Here is a 16,197-nt window from a genome sequence, read left to right as displayed (position 1 = left end):
TCTATATAATTGGATCAATATTGAATTTATACCATATGAAATCATTATAAATTATGGTCGAAAAAAAATAGAAGATTTGAAATATTCATTTGAATATCCTGAAAAGCAGGCAGGGGATGACATTCATTCAAGTGAAATGGAGTTGGATAATCAGGTCCCCAATCCACAATATCAAAATCCCCAAATGCCCCCAAATCATTTTAATCATGGTTTTCTTTTAAATTATCCACAAGTAAACCACAATCAAGTATTATATGATTATTTTTCTAACCAACAAATAATCCTATACCAAAACTACTTATCAGAACAATCGCAATCACAAACCCAAAGTAGAACTCAAATCCAATCCCAAACACCAACAACAATACAAACACCTACACAAACTTATCAATTTCGACCACAAGATCAAACACGTACTCATTCACATCAAACACAATATAATGCATATTATCACCCATATCAATTGCAAAGGCAGATACATCCACATAATCAAACTATGCCATATCCTTTTTACCACCAACATATACCAAGAGAAAATAATCGAAATTATCGAAATTTTGGTTTTCATCAAGCTTATGGCAGTAATCTCCAACAATTTCCACTACAGAATCCCCAATTTCAGAACCAATATTATGGTAATCAATCCACTATAAATAATAATAATAATAATAATAGTTTTTTTAATATGGATATGAACTATAATACCAACCTCAATGAAAATAACAACGAGAATAATAATTCTAATGATAATATTAATTATAATAATAATAACAACAACAACAACAACAACAACAACAACAACAACAACAACAAGCAACAACAACAACAACAACAACAACTACAACAACAACAATAACAATAACAACAATAATGGTAATAATATTTAAAATATTTACTTTTTTTTAACACTCAAGTGTTTTTTTAATGAAAAGTAATTTAAAATAAAAATAAAAAATAAAAAATAAAATATAATAAATTTTAAAAAATATAATCTTTATTAAAATTTTTCTATAAAATTACTTTTTTTTCATCTGGATAAAAAGTTATATTTATGTTTTGGGCTTTATATTTGTCATCTAATGGAATTTCTCTGCCAATGTCTTTTAATGTAGTTGGAATATAAGTGCAAACCACTTCAATCGTTGCTTTTGAACCAGGTTTCTGAAAATCCAATACGTCAAACCTACAGGCCATATAGTTCTTGTGGTCTTCATTTTGAGCATTCGTTATTTCATCCATGGTTTTTTTGAAATTTTCTATCGCTTTATTTTTAGTTTCGTTTATTAAATTTTTTTTATTTTTCTTTTGGGAGGTGGTGGAGTTATTATCGATTATATTATCTTTTTTTTCATCGCTTTTGTTATTTTCGAATCCAAATTTACATTCCTTTATTGATGGCATTTGAAATGGTCTACCTATGACTGATTGTATTTTATCTCTTTGTTTTTGAACTTGAATCATTGAAAATTCATAAAAATTGTTGTTTTTTATTGTGTCATATGAAATTTCCCACATTCTAATTAAAAACATTGGTATTACGACGAAATATACTGGACCAAGTGGGAAAAAATAACAAAATATTAAGAATGCTGTTAATGATTTTGATGAGAAAATATTAAGTAATATTCTTTTATTTTTATACAATCCATTTGAGGAATAATATCTATTTAAACTATTATTTTGATTATTATTATTATAATTAAGATTAAAATTATTTCTATACAAATTATTTGTTATATTATTATTATTATTAAATATACTTTTATTCTTATTATTATCATAAGTTATATTGTTATATACATTATTATTATATTTTGAATTAACTTTAAAAGCTTTATTATAATTGTTATTTAAATTTGTTATTTTATTTATATTATAGGAATGAAAGGTTTTTATGTCCTTAAAAATTTTCATTTTATGTATTAATGAATTTGAAAAAAATGTAAATTAAAAAAAAATATTTTTAAAATGAAATTTTTTTTTTATTTTTTTTTTTTATTTTTAAAAAAATGATTTTAAAAAAAAAAATTAATTATGATAAATTATTTATTATTCCCAATTTGACAATAATCAAAATCATCCCTTTATAAACCAAATTAATAAAAAATAAAAAATAAATAATGGTTTTAATTATTTACAAATAATTTTGATTACACTTTATTAACTTTATAATTAATGTTCAACTGCAACATAGTCAACAGAGACATCATATAATAAATTATCACCCCATGTTGTAAATTTAACATCAAAACCGGTTGGTGTAACATTGACAGCATCAACACGCCATCTCATTTGACCATTATCAGTTCTAGCATCAATTTGGGTGGATCCAAGGGCAACGATTGGTACCTTGCCGAATGGTCTATCAAAGTTAACATGACGAAGTGTATCACGAGAGCCATTACCGGAATTAAGAGTTCTATCACCAATTGAAACGTGACCAACTTGTACAAAGTTACTTTCTGCTGGTTTAGTATAAAGCTCCCAACTATTTTAAAAAAAAAAAAAATTATACATATTAGTATAGTTATTTTAAAATTTAATTTAAAATTTGTTTTTTAATTATTTACCGAAGTGAAATGTGGTTATTGAATGTAACTGGATGGATAGCAATAGATCTAGCACGAATTGGTTGTTGGAAAACATGAGTTACAACAGTGTTTCTATCAGTATTTCCATTGAAAACTTGACCATTGTTATATTCAAACCATGAAACATTGTCAAATGTGTATCTAAGTTTATATGAAGAAACCCATTGATCTAAATAAAAATAATTTTAAACAGTTTAAAAATTAATAAATAAAATTTAATTACATTAAATAATTATAAAAAAACTCTAAACATACCAAAATCACCACGGCCTTGGGTTGAAATAGCAACAAATTCGTGTACTACTGGACCACCAGCAATGAGGAATTGGTTCTTATCATTGATTGAGGCAGACCATGATTCTGATCCATCAAATCTATTTGTTTCTTTAGAGTTGGCAAAGTTTAAAATAGAGTTTTTAGCACCATGATCAGCATTAAAGTCAGTTGAACTACGTAAGTTTAATATAGCATTGGCTAAACATGCAACACTACCAGCTGGGACTGAGGCCATTTTAAATTATGTTGATTTGAAGATTTGAAAAAAACTAGATAGTTAAAAAATAAAAAAAAATAAAGATATAGTAATTATTTGTTTATAACAATGATATAAATAAATAAATGATATTAAAATAAATATTTTTGATTTTAAATATTTTTTTATAAACAAAATAAATTAATTTGATTTTAAAAAAAAAAAATTAAAATAAAATATATTAAAAAATAAAAATAAAATAATTTTGTAAGTTTGCAAATCACTTTTCATAATATAATTTTCTTTCTATACACAAACAAAAAAAAAGGTGACCACTGCCATATTATGTAAGTGGTTAATATCCAAAAAAAAAAAAAAAATAAAAAAAAAAACTGAAAAAGGTGTGAGTTAACCACCCATTTATTTTTTTTTTTAAGATTTTTTTTGTTGTGTCTCTGAGATTGCCAAATAAAATAATCTTTTTGGGGGGAGAAAGAATGTTAATATATATAGAAAATGAATTAAATGTAAAGTTTTTAATTATTATTATTATAATTATTTTTTTTATATTTAAAAACTTAATAATATTTTTTTTTTTTTTTAGTAAAATTAGAACCACCAATTTTGCTAACCAATTAATTGTTTTGGTGGTTAAACAGGGTTGTTTAATTAAAATAATTAATAAATGAGATATATACTTAATTGAAATTATTAATTAATTTTATATTTATCTATATTTATTAATTTATTTTTTAAAAAATTATTTTTAAAAAATTCAAAATTATTTATTTTTTTCTTTTTTTTTAATTTTTTTTTTTTTTAATTTTAAATTTTTCATTTTTATTTAATTTTTTTCAACAATAGAATCAATACATACACAAAATCTAAAATGAGTCAAGAAACACCAGTTGAAATCGAATGGGATTCATTGGAAAAATTAAAGAGAAACGATTTACAAAGATTATGTAAAGAATTAAAATTAAATATAAAAGGGACATCAAAAAATTCAGATTTAATCGATGCACTTTTAAATTATAAAAATACATTATCAAATACGAATAATAATAATGATAATAACAATAACAGTAAAAATATTAATGTTGAGCAAAAAGAAACACAACCTAAAATTGTAAACATTGTAGATAATAAACCGCCAAAAAAAAATCAACAAGAAACAAACGAAATGAATGTAGATAAAGAACAAGAACAAGAAATGAAAGAAATTGAAAATCATGGAGAGCATGAAGAACAAGAAGAACAAAAAAAACAAGAACAAAAAGAACAAGAAGAACAAGAAGAACAAGAAAAGAATGAGTCACAAATAAATATTGACACACATAACAACAATAATAATCATAGCAATAATGATATTAATAATGAAGAAAATGATAATGGTAATAATGAAGAAGAAATGATTGGACTAAAGTTTAGAAATTATATACCAAAAGAACCAACATTATTAAAATATAGGGTTGAAAAAGCTACAGTTCCACCAATTGCAGATGAATTAATGTCAAGATTAAAAGTTTTAGAAACAAATCCAGATATTCAAATTTCGTTTATACCTAAAAAAGTAAATTGGGATCTAAAAAGAGATTGTTCAAAGAAATTAATGAAATTAGAGAAACAAACCGAAAAAGCAATTTATCAACTTATAAAGCAAAAACTAGGCAAAGAAGAAATCAATGAATCAAATGTTTATTTATTATCAAAAACAATGGATAAAATTAATAGTCATTAAATAAAACCATTATTTTTTTTGTAAAATCACTTTAACCATATATATAAACCAAATATTTTATTTATAGATCTTTTAGAATAAATATTTATTTGTTTATTTTCCTCTTATATCCTTTTTTCTAGGAAATTATTATTTTAATTATACATCATTTATATGTTTTAAAATTTTTATTTTTTATTTTTTAATTTTTAAAATTAAATTTTTATTTTTTAATTTTTTTTAATTTTTTTTCATTTATCTTATAGTTTATTATATATTATATCATATTATTTTTATAAATGTTTCGCTTAAAAAGATTCATCAATAATAATAGTAGTTCTTTAAATTTATTTAATAATAGTATCCAACATGTAAAATATTCAACCTCTTCATCATCATTTAATAATTTACTATTGAACGACGATGGAAATGAAATTAAAAGCAATAGTAGCTACTCAAGTTTATTTTTAACAAATAAAGGAAAAAACACAGATTTTAAATTAAATGACCAATTTATTGAAGAGTACAGAAAAAAGAAAGCAAAATTTGGTTTTGGTATATTGGGTGAAATTGTTTATCGTAGAACCTATTCAAGAGTAAAGCCAGATACAAATACAAATGAAAAATGGTATGAAACAGTTGAGCGTGTAGTTAATGGAACATATAATATGCAGAAAAGGTGGATTGAAAGCCATGGTCTCTCATGGAATGATACAAAAGCGCAATCATCAGCCCAAGAAATGTATAGAAAAATATTTGAAATGAAATTTTTACCTCCTGGTAGAGGTTTATGGGCTATGGGTTCACCAATTACAGAAAAAAAGGGTCTTTACGCAGCTTTAAACAACTGTGCTTTCGTTAGTACAATGGATATGAAAGACAACCCAACAAAACCGTTTATATTTTTAATGGATGCTTCAATGTTGGGTGTGGGTGTGGGATTTGATTGTCGTGGTGCTAACAGTTTTATAATCAAAGGTCAATCGAAAAGAAATTGTGGTGATGAAATGTTTATTATTCCAGATTCAAGAGAAGGTTGGGTCCAATCAGTTCAGATTTTATTAGACTCTTACTTTTTAAATAAACCAAAACCACAATTTGACTATTCAAAGATTAGAAAGAAAGGTGAACCAATTAAAGGGTTTGGAGGTGTTTGCTCTGGTTACCAACCATTACAAGAACTTCATTATGACATATCAAATATTTTAGATGAATCCACTGGCAAGCCCATTTCAATTACAAATATAGTAGATCTTATGAACCTAATTGGTAAATGTGTGGTATCAGGAAGTGTTCGTCAATCAGCCGAGATTGCTTTTGGAGATCCCAATTCAACAGAATATATCAATTTAAAAAACTATAAAGCAAACCCACATCGTCAAGCTTTTGGGTGGACCAGCAACAATTCAGTTTTTGCAGAAATAGGTATGGAATACGACAAAATATGCGAACGTATTATTGAAAATGGAGAACCAGGTTTTGCCTTTTTAGAAAATATGAAGTCCTATAGTAGAATGATACCAAGCGAAAAAGATTTTAAAGACTCAAAAGCATTAGGTGGCAATCCATGTTTAGAACAAACCCTTGAGTCCTATGAATTATGTTGTCTTGTAGAAACATTTCCCAACAATCACGATTCACTTGAAGAATATCTTTCAACACTCAAATATGCTTTTTTATACAGCAAAACCGTAACATTAGGAGCCACACAATGGCCAGACACAAATAGAGTTTTGTTACGAAATAGAAGAATTGGCTGTTCAATGAGTGGTATAGCTCAATTTATTCAAGAAAAAGGACTAAACGAATTACGTGAATGGTGTTTAAAAGGATACGACTATGTTACAGAATTAGATAATATATACTCTGACTGGTTAGCAATCCCCAAATCAATAAAAAAGACTTCTATTAAACCAAGCGGTACTGTATCACTATTAGCTGGAGCAACACCAGGAATGCACTACCCAATTAGTGAATATTATATTAGAAGAATTAGAATTCATAAAGGTAGCGATCTTTTACCAGAACTCAAACATGCAGGATATCATATAGAGGAGGCTTTAGATAATGTCAATAACATGGTCGTCGAAATACCAATACACTCTGGCAAAAATATAAGAAGTGCAAATTCAATTTCAATATGGGAACAACTTTCATTAGCAGCTTTTCTTCAAAAACATTGGGCCGATAACCAAGTTAGTAGCACAGTTTCATTTAATCCAGCAACTGAAGGACCACAATTAAAACATGCTTTAAATTATTTTCAATATCAATTAAAAGGTGTCAGCTTTTTACCAAATACAGATTTAAACTCGAAAACAATTTACACTCAAATGCCCTATGAACCAATCGATGAAGAAAAATATAAAGAGTTGACCAAAAATTTAAAACCAGTAAGCTTTGAAAACTCTAGACCAACAGAACCAGAGCCAGATAAATACTGTGACTCCAATAATTGTACTGTTTTATCCCAACCAAATAATTTAAACAACTTAGAATAAAAAAATAAAATTTAAAATTATTTAAAACAATTATTTTTATAGTTAAAAAAAAAACATTATAATTTAAATTAATATATATCTATATATTTTAATTTTTTTTTTTCTTTTTTATTTATTGTAATAATTTATGATAGTATTGAAATATGTTGTTGATTTATATTTTGATGAGTTGTGTGGGTTGGATGAACAAATGGTTTTGGTAAATTTGATGAGGTTGAATTTTGGTTTGGTTTCATGCATTGACATGGTGATGATAATTGTTGACCGCAATCGCAATAGAAATGACCGTATTTTCTTACACCAATATCATGACCGGCATGGCATTTTTTAGCACATTCTTCACAAACAGCAATATCACTTCTATTATACTTTTTCTCTGAACATGTTCTACACTCGTACCAGTATTGTGCGTGATAATATTCACGTGTAAAAGATAAAGTACACATTCCCTCTTGTAATGCATTTTCGACCAAAAAGGAGATTGGTTCTAAATCTTTATTTGATTTCTTTGTATTATACATCATAATTTCTCTACCTTGTCTCATTATATATTGTTGATTACCAGCAGATCCATTACTATGGAAGGTATTTGTTAATTCGTAACCAATTGGTTTTGAATCCATATAGTATGCTAAACCACCTTCATAGTTTTTATTTATATTATTTCCTTCAAAACATAAAGCTTTTGCACCTGAAACAATTTCAACACCAACTTCACCATTATTTGTAATTTCATTACCCTATATAAAAAAATTAATATCATAATATACATTTTAGCTATAATATATTCTATTAAAAACTTACCTTAATATTAACAATTGCGTAATCTGAAACATAAATACCTGAGCATCTATTTTGAACAATTTTATTATTACAAATTGTAGCATTTGCTCTTGAATAAACCTGCATACCAGCATTTTTATTACCATAAATATAATTATTTGAAACTATACCCATACCTTCTCTATAAATATGAATACCAACTCTTTTATTTTCACAAATATGATTTTCAGTTATAATTGGGTTTGCACGAATAACTAAACGGACACCATCGCCTTGATTGTGGTGAATTGTATTATGTGAAATTTGAGGGTTTGATTTTGAAATTCTAATACCATCGAGCTTTTGGCCAAAGATTTGGTTATATTCATAAATACCTTTACCATCTTAATGAATATAAATACCATCTTCTAAATTATTACAGATTTTATTATTAGAGACCACTGGTGAAGCGCCGCCCCAACAACTTATACCATCACTTTCATTTTCTTCGATTATATTTTCTGAGATGATTGCAGTTGCATTAGTATGAACATGGATACCGTATCCTTTGTTCTTAAAGATTCTATTGAGTTTAATTGTAGGTTTTGATGTTGAATATACTACTTCAATGGAGCCATAACGATTACGAGTAAAATGATTACCAATGATTGTACCTTCACCACCAAAAATTGCAATACCAGCTTCTTTACAATCGTGAATAAAATTATTTGCGATCCAGGGTGATGCACTTCTACCAATTTTAACGGCTGATAATGTTGAATTTGTAATGTCGCATTTGCTTATACTAAAGCTACCCTTTTCAATATCAATACAAAACCAGTGACCGTGTTGACGCATAGCTACATTGGTGATAGAACCATAAGGTGCAGAAATTGAAACAGTATTGCCTGTTGATGATTCAATTACAACAGAACCCAATTCTCCCTCTCCCATAATATCTACTGGTTTATCGATTGATATATTTTCTTGATAAACACCTTGAGCCAATAACATAATTTCTCTTTTGTTTTCAGTTAAATGTGAAAGAGCCTCTGAAATTGTATCAAAGTCTTTACGATGCTTATAAATGGCTACAGGTTGATTTAAATCGGTTCCAGGTGGTAAAATAATAACCTTCTTTCTGTCACTCTTTAGTAACGACTCCCATAAGAATCTATCATTTGAAAGTCTGTAGAAAAGGTGGCATGTTTCGGATAGTGATACTAATGTTTTAAAATCTAGGAAATGAAATATTAAAATCCAATGCTCGTCCGATAAACCATTGGAGTTATTTATAAGTTGTAATGAACTACCCCCGGTGCTATTGCTACCACAAGAGGTGCTAATACCACTACAACCAGGTGAATTATGAGATGATGCTGATGATGATGCTCCAGATGTTAAATTTGATAACTGCATTGCATCTATTAAATTTTCTGTTGCAGTTTTATAATCAAGTGTTTTATCTAATGTTGAATCACCATCATTTGAGGATGATGTTAAATTATTGTTATTGTTATTATTGTTACTACTATTATTATTATTACTATTACCAATCATTTCTTGTGTTTCTTCGGCTGTAAAATAACCCATTTTCATTTTATTATATTTTTGTTGTTGTTGGTGATGATTATTTCTTGAAGAAATTGATTTTTTTCTTTTTTTAATATTACAAATATTATTTAAATCTATATTAATATTATTAATATCTTGAAATAATTGATCCTCTTCTTCCTCTTCTTCTTCTTCTTCCTCTTCTACTTGTTGTTGTTGTTGTTGATTTTGATGTTGTTGGTGATGATAATCTTTGAAATTTTCTTCAATTGATTCGATATCGCTATCTCTATCGTCGTCTTTTAATAAGTATGAGTTGGGGAGTTCTTGTTGGTCAAATTTAATTTTTTTACTTATTTTTTTTTTAATAATTATATATTATATGTATATAATATATAAATAAAACTATTAAAAAAAGAAAATTTTAAAAATAATTTCTATAATACAGGATAAAATAAAAAATTAAAATATATAAATAAAAATCTAACTATTTATCAAAATAATAAAAAAAAAAAAATAAAAAAAAAAAAAAAAAAAAAAACTTTGGTTTATAACCGATAAACACAATTAATAAAAAATATTTTTACAAAATAGAACTAATATTAAATATTATTTTATACTAGTTTTTTGGAATTTATATTTTTGTTAAAAAAAAAAAATAAAAATAAAAACAAAAAATTTATAATATGAAATTTCTAGATATAAATAAATAAATAAACAACAAAAAAGTATAACACTATATTACTATTATTATTGTTTTTATTTATATATTAGATCTTTGTGTGCATTTATAAAAAAAAAAATAAAAATAATAAAAAAATAAAAAAAAAAATGATATTTTAGTTTTTTTTAAATTATTTTAAAATTTGATAAACAGACAGTAAAAAAATAAAATTATATTATATTATATTATTTAATATTACTATTGTTTATTTATATGAGTGTATTATTGTAATTAATTAAAAACAATAGTGTACTGTACTTATAAAATTTAGATACACACAGTAAGAGAATACGTTTTTAAAACAAATTTTAAAAAAAAAAAAAAAATTTTATTATTGTGGAGGAGTGGAATGTGCATGTATTTGTGTGTGGTTTAATGATATTATATTGTGTTGATTTTATAAACAAAACATGGTTTGAAGCTTGTGGTGGTTATTTGATTTTTTTTTTAAAATAAATTTATTTAAAATTTTAAAAAAAAAAATGAAAAATTAAAAAAAATAATGAAAAATTAAAATTAAAAAAAAATAAAATAAAATAATAATTATATTATCGCTTTGTTATTTTAATCATTCTGGTTTGAGTTTATTTTTGGACTTTCACATATCACTTATTAAAAAGCCTATTCCACATTTTAAAAAATAAAGTTGATCTATTTTCCAATTTATTAAAACTCTATAACTGACATTGTTTTTAATTGGATTTTTTTTTTTTTTTTGATGGCGGATATTTAATTTTGGGTGTGGATGCATGTGTGGATAGTGTGGGTGAGTGTGAGTTTTTTATATAAAATTAAAAACCGAGAGGGAATATCAAAAAAAAAAAAAAAAAAAAATAGAAAAAAAATAAATAAAAAAAAAAAAACAACCAATAAAAGCTATACAACACAATGGATAATATAAAATTTTAGAAATTTACTAATACTTACAAATTTATTGTTTTAAATATTATATTTATAACTATTATCTAAAATTTCTTTTTATTATTATTTTTGTTGTTATTATTATTATTATTTTTATTGTTGTAATACTATTTTTGAATTATTACAAAAAAAAAAAATTTGATATATAATTTTTTTTATCTATTATTTATTTGAATATATTATATAATTAAAAATAGAATCTATAATTTTCCTTTTTTTTTTTCTATAAAAAAAGATTAATTATTAGTTTAATTTAAATTTAAAAAAAATATTTCTTTCTACTTTTTTTTTTTTTTTTTTTTAAAAAAAATAAATAAAAATACAATAATATACAAAAGTAAGTAGGAAGAGTATTTATTTCAATTATATTTACTTGTGTGTAATAGTTGAAAAATCAAAAAAAAAAAAAAAGCAATAACAATGGAAAAAAAAAAAAAAATTAAAAAAAAAAAAAAAAAAAAAAAAAAAAAAAAACCAATATTCAAAAACCATAGTCCTAACGCTCAAACGATTTTCCAAATCTGGACTGTTGGATTAAAAATTGTATATAATAATAATAAAAAAAAACTATTTATTATTATTATTATTTTTTTTTTAAAGATCCTCACATAAATAATGAAAAAAGAAAAAAAGCTATCTTAACAAAAAACTTCTAAAGTTTTAAATTATTTTTCAATAAATAAAAAAAATTTTAATTTAAAAAAAAAAAAAAGAAAAGATTTAAATTAAATTTAAAAAATTAAAATAAAAAATAAAAAATAATTAAAAAACTTTAATATCTTTTAAATTAATAGATTAGAAAAAAAATCAAATAACTAAAAAGAGAGGCGCGTTTTTTCATATATTGAATTATTTTTTTCAACAAACCACAAAATATAAATAAATAAAAAAAATAATAAATTTAACTATAAAGAAAAAGAAAATAAAGAAATTAATCTGATAAAAAAAAAAGGTTTTAAATTACAATAAAAAAATAAATTAAAAAAACTATTATTTTTTGATTATTCTTAAAATAAATTATTATAAATATTTATTAATTATAAAAACTTTAATATTACTATAAATTAAAAAGAGTTTTAGAGTTATTTTATATATGTGGGAATAAACCAATCCCTTTTTTAAAATTTTTTTTTATTTTTTTTTTTTTTTTTTGTAGTCTTTTAAAAAACTAAAAAAATAAATAAGTTTATTATTATTATTTGATACTGATATTATTTTATGATATTGAACTAAAAAAAAAAAAAAAAAAAAACATTATTTATTATTATTTATTTATTATTATTATTATTATTACTATTACTATTATTTTATTCATTTAATTTCATTTGGGATAATAAATCTTTACAAATACTTTTATATCTCCAAGATGAACCACCTATTCTTTTGAATTTTAAACCATTAACCGATAATCTTGGTAAACGACAAACCTCGATTGAGAATCTTACACCCTCGGTTTCACACTCTATAAGATATGGAGCTTTTTGTGTGTGCGGTATACAAAAAGTATCGATAGTGTGTAAAACTATTTGCATTAATTCTGGTGCATCTTTCATTGTTGTGGTATTTACACCAAATACAAATCTAACTATTCTTGGTTCTTGTGATTGGTGTCGTGGAGTTGATGTTGAAGTTATTAATGGACTATTACCAATACTTGTGCCATTTTCATCAATAGTTCTGGGTGTATTACTGGTACTAATACTATTATTATTATTATTACTATTATGAACTGATTTATCATCACTTCTTTTCAATATGTTTTTAAATGATGATAAAAAAGAGTGAACCGGCGATTTCTGTTTTTGTTTTAAAGAGAATGCTGAATTTGATGGTGTGAGGGTTTTACCATCAGGCTGGTTATTTTGACTTTTATAATTATTATTTGAATAGTCTTCAAAAATTACCCAATCATCTTCCAATTTTCTTTGTCTTTGACTTTGATCAGCAATACTACTACTATTACTTCTTACTCTTCTATTACTATTGTTATTACTATTATTGTTATTCATACCACTACCTAACTGTTGTGGTGGTTGGTTTCTTGGTGACAAAGATGAAGCAGTAGCTCTTCTTTGAATTAAATTATTATTATTGTTTAATGAGAATGGTTGAATTGATGCAGATGGTGGTGAATTAGACTCTGTTATTGGTGAAGTTGAATTTATACTTGAATTACTTGACATAAAATCTCTTTCTTTTAGTTTTTCTCTTAATGATAATGGTGCTGCATTTGAAAGACATAATGGTGAAGGATTAACTGAGCTTGAAGCTGAACTAGCAATTGATGATTGAATATTACTACTAGTTGGTGTATCATTTGATGTAGGTATATTTGTTGTAACGATAATTGGTGATGGTTGTTGTTGTTGTTGTTGCTGTTGCTGTTGTTGATGTTGATGTTTTTGGTAATGTTGTTGTACAGATGATTGTTGATAACTTTGTCTTTGTTGATTATTTACAGCGGTATGTTTTGGACTATCAACAGTATTACTTCTTTTATGATGTCTTTTATATTTTATTAGTGGACTATTTTCACCTACATGTGCAGGAATCGGTAAAGTTTCTGAATAAAATTTCTCCATTTTTCTTGCATGTTCAGTTTGATTTTGCTGACTCTCTCTTAATTTTTTACCTTGTAATAAAAAATAAGTTGCTGCTGCATCATTATATTTATTCTGTCTAATACTATTACAAAGTTCTTCTCTATCAAAACCTAAATTAACCAATTCATTTATAATCTCTTCATCAAGATTTTCTTGCTGTGGTGATAATGGATTTGATAATATTTCATTTTTACTATTATTACAAGATTGTTGTAGTTGTTGTTGTTTTTCATTTAATGCTATTGATGATAAAATTGATGATTTTGTTGAAGATAGCCAAGGATGATTAATAATTTCCTCCATTGTTGCTCTTTTATCTGGATCGACAATTAACATACGCGATATTAATGATCTGCATTCTGGTGTTAAATAAGATGGTATTGTATAATCGGCAGCTAAAATCTTTTGAAATAATTCAACATAGTTGTCACCATCAAATGGTAAATAACCAGTAACCAAAACAAACAAAACGACACCCATACTCCAAACATCAACAGATGGTCCATGATATTCTTTTCTGAGGATTAATTCTGGTGAAGCATATGTTGGTGAACCACAGAATGTTTTTAAATATGAACCTGGAGTGAATACATTTGATAGCCCAAAATCTATAATTTTAATTTGTCTATTTGAATCAAGTAAAAGATTCTCTGGTTTTAAATCCCTGTGAACTGCTTTCTTGCTATGACAATAATGAATAGCCGATACAATTTGAGTAAAAAATGTTCTTGCCTGTGTCTCTGTTAATACACCATGTGCAATCATGAAATCCATTACTTCACCCTCTCCTGCATACTCCATAATTAAATATAATGCCCTAGATGTTTCTATAACTTCATATAATCTAATAATATTTGGGTGATGTAAAAGCTTCATAATTCTAACCTCTCTTTGTACCATTTTAAGAGTTTCTTGGTCCAATTTTCCTTTATTAATAATTTTAATTGCAACCTTTTTAAATTATAAAAAAAATTAATAATTTAGAACCTGTGAATGTGGCATTTGATATTTTGTATTTTATGATATTTTACCTTTTCATTTGGGATTTTTTTATGATAACCTAATTTAACTTTACCAAATTGACCCCTACCAATTGTTTTAATAACCAAATAATTACCAATTGTACCCTGTGGTGTGATATTTAAATTTGATCCACTAGATGAACCTAATGAAGATGATATTGAAACTGATAATTGACTTGGTGAAATATTTGATATCTTTGCTAATTCATCATTTTTATCCTCTCTTTTAAGTCTTTCTAAAACATTGGCCTCGTTACTTTCAACCTGTTGCTCCTGCTCCATATGTTTATGATTCTTTAACACTGGTGTATCAAAATTTATAAAGTGATTTTCTTCATCCTTTTCTTTTAATGTTTCCATTTTTTATAGTTATATAATTATTCTATTATTATAAATTTATTACTATTATCTATTTATCTATAACTATTATTATTAATATTATTAATATTATTAATATTACTATACTGTTATTTGGTTTATTTATGTTTATTTCATTGGAATCCCAATTGCTATAACAATATTGATAAATATTTAATAAATATTATTTGTTTTTTGTTGTTTTTTGTGTTGTTGTTGATAAATATCTTTTAGGAAAATTTTTAAAAATTGGAAAATATAAAAAAAAGAAAAAAAAAGAATTTACTCTTTTTTTCTTTTTTTGTTTTTATTATTTTTTTTTATTTATTTTTAAAAATAAATTCTTTTAAGATTTATACTATTATACTAATTTAGCTTGTCTAAAATAAAAATAATAAAAAAAAAAAATAATAATAAATAAAAATTAAAAAAAATAGAAAAAATTAAAAAAAAACAAAAATAATTATTTTAAAAAAAAAAAATGAAAAAACTAAAAAAAATTTTTTTTTAGAGTTTTAGATTATTATTAGTTTTATAAAAATATATATTATTGTTATTATTATTTATATTATTATTTAGCAAATGGAATACAAGACCAATCAATCATAAAAAAAATAAAGTAATATACAATTTAAAATATATATATTTGAAACAAAAAAAAAAAAAAAAAAAAAAAAAAAAAAAATTTTATTTATTTTATTTAAAATTTAAAAAAAAAAAAAAATTTTTAATTTAAAAAAAGAAACCCCCCAACATTGGGAAATTATTTTTTTTGTTTTTTTTTAAATTTAAACCCCCCCCAACCCCCCACCCCCCCCTTCCTTAAAAAAAAAAAAAAAAAAAAAATTTTTTCTTTTGGAAAAACAAACCTTTTTAAAATTTTTAAAACCATTAAAAAAAAATTTTTTAAAAAAATAAAAAAAAATTAAATTAAAAATTAATTGAAATTGGAAAAAAAAAAAAAAAAAAA

The 16,197-nt window shown here is 24.1% G+C and overlaps 7 protein-coding genes across 7 annotated transcripts; 3 read left to right on the top strand and 4 right to left on the bottom strand.

Annotated features, from left to right (window-relative positions):
• Nucleotides 1-136: 136 nt before the first annotated feature.
• Nucleotides 137-856, top strand: DICPUDRAFT_84777 (uncharacterized protein; the record flags this gene model as incomplete). The annotated part of the gene is made up of 1 exon (XM_003294246.1): nt 137-856. One exon carries the CDS (start codon nt 137-139, stop codon nt 854-856), a length of 720 nt encoding a protein of 239 aa, XP_003294294.1.
• Nucleotides 857-1,008: 152 nt separating this feature from the next.
• On the bottom strand, nt 1,009-1,914 carry DICPUDRAFT_84776 (uncharacterized protein; the record flags this gene model as incomplete). The annotated part of the gene is made up of 1 exon (XM_003294243.1): nt 1,009-1,914. The coding sequence occupies one exon, from the start codon at nt 1,912-1,914 to the stop codon at nt 1,009-1,011; it is 906 nt and encodes a 301-aa protein (XP_003294291.1).
• Nucleotides 1,915-2,128: 214 nt separating this feature from the next.
• Nucleotides 2,129-3,191, bottom strand: DICPUDRAFT_58954 (uncharacterized protein). The gene is made up of 3 exons (XM_003294242.1): nt 2,847-3,191; nt 2,571-2,760; nt 2,129-2,488 (listed from the first exon to the last, which is right to left on the bottom strand). The coding sequence occupies exons 1-3, from the start codon at nt 3,100-3,102 to the stop codon at nt 2,173-2,175; spliced, it is 762 nt and encodes a 253-aa protein (XP_003294290.1). The 5' UTR covers nt 3,103-3,191; the 3' UTR covers nt 2,129-2,172.
• A 749-nt stretch (nt 3,192-3,940) lies between these two features.
• Nucleotides 3,941-4,804, top strand: DICPUDRAFT_96005 (uncharacterized protein; the record flags this gene model as incomplete). The annotated part of the gene is made up of 1 exon (XM_003294245.1): nt 3,941-4,804. Exon 1 carries the CDS (start codon nt 3,953-3,955, stop codon nt 4,802-4,804), a length of 852 nt encoding a protein of 283 aa, XP_003294293.1. The 5' UTR covers nt 3,941-3,952.
• Nucleotides 4,805-5,055: 251 nt separating this feature from the next.
• Nucleotides 5,056-7,316, top strand: DICPUDRAFT_51421 (uncharacterized protein). The gene has a single exon (XM_003294244.1). The coding sequence runs from the start codon at nt 5,083-5,085 to the stop codon at nt 7,282-7,284; it is 2,202 nt and encodes a 733-aa protein (XP_003294292.1). The 5' UTR covers nt 5,056-5,082; the 3' UTR covers nt 7,285-7,316.
• Nucleotides 7,317-7,344: 28 nt separating this feature from the next.
• On the bottom strand, nt 7,345-10,956 carry DICPUDRAFT_99910 (uncharacterized protein; the record flags this gene model as incomplete). The annotated part of the gene is made up of 4 exons (XM_003294241.1): nt 7,345-8,024; nt 8,089-8,450; nt 8,487-9,952; nt 10,934-10,956. The coding sequence occupies 4 exons, from the start codon at nt 10,954-10,956 to the stop codon at nt 7,410-7,412; spliced, it is 2,466 nt and encodes an 821-aa protein (XP_003294289.1). The 3' UTR covers nt 7,345-7,409.
• Nucleotides 10,957-12,329: 1,373 nt separating this feature from the next.
• Nucleotides 12,330-15,345, bottom strand: DICPUDRAFT_51418 (uncharacterized protein). Its single transcript, XM_003294240.1, has 2 exons — nt 14,880-15,345; nt 12,330-14,799 (listed from the first exon to the last, which is right to left on the bottom strand). Exons 1-2 carry the CDS (start codon nt 15,228-15,230, stop codon nt 12,553-12,555), a joined length of 2,598 nt encoding a protein of 865 aa, XP_003294288.1. The 5' UTR covers nt 15,231-15,345; the 3' UTR covers nt 12,330-12,552.
• Between the last annotated feature and the right edge of the window lie 852 nt (nt 15,346-16,197).

The sequence above is a fragment of the Dictyostelium purpureum genome, assembly GCF_000190715.1.
Source record: "Dictyostelium purpureum unplaced genomic scaffold DICPUscaffold_533, whole genome shotgun sequence".
Classification (NCBI taxonomy): domain Eukaryota; phylum Evosea; class Eumycetozoa; order Dictyosteliales; family Dictyosteliaceae; genus Dictyostelium; species Dictyostelium purpureum.
The sequence above is the reverse complement of the archived record's forward strand: the minus strand, read 5'-3'. Positions and strand labels throughout refer to the sequence as shown.

Excerpts from the sequence above, each read along its gene's own strand:
- DICPUDRAFT_58954 (XM_003294242.1), bottom strand. The coding sequence starts at position 3,102 with ATGGCCTCAGTCCCAGCTGGTAGTGTTGCATGTTTAGCCAATGCTATA. Across the intron at positions 2,761-2,846 it reads CCAAGGCCGTGGTGATTTTG|ATCAATGGGTTTCTTCATAT; the intron begins GTATGTTTAGAG and ends ATTTTTATTTAG. Across the intron at positions 2,489-2,570 it reads AATAACCACATTTCACTTCG|TTGGGAGCTTTATACTAAAC; the intron begins GTAAATAATTAA and ends TTTTTAAAATAG.
- DICPUDRAFT_51421 (XM_003294244.1), top strand. The coding sequence starts at position 5,083 with ATGTTTCGCTTAAAAAGATTCATCAATAATAATAGTAGTTCTTTAAAT.
- DICPUDRAFT_51418 (XM_003294240.1), bottom strand. The coding sequence starts at position 15,230 with ATGGAAACATTAAAAGAAAAGGATGAAGAAAATCACTTTATAAATTTT. Across the intron at positions 14,800-14,879 it reads AAAAAATCCCAAATGAAAAG|GTTGCAATTAAAATTATTAA; the intron begins GTAAAATATCAT and ends TAATTTAAAAAG.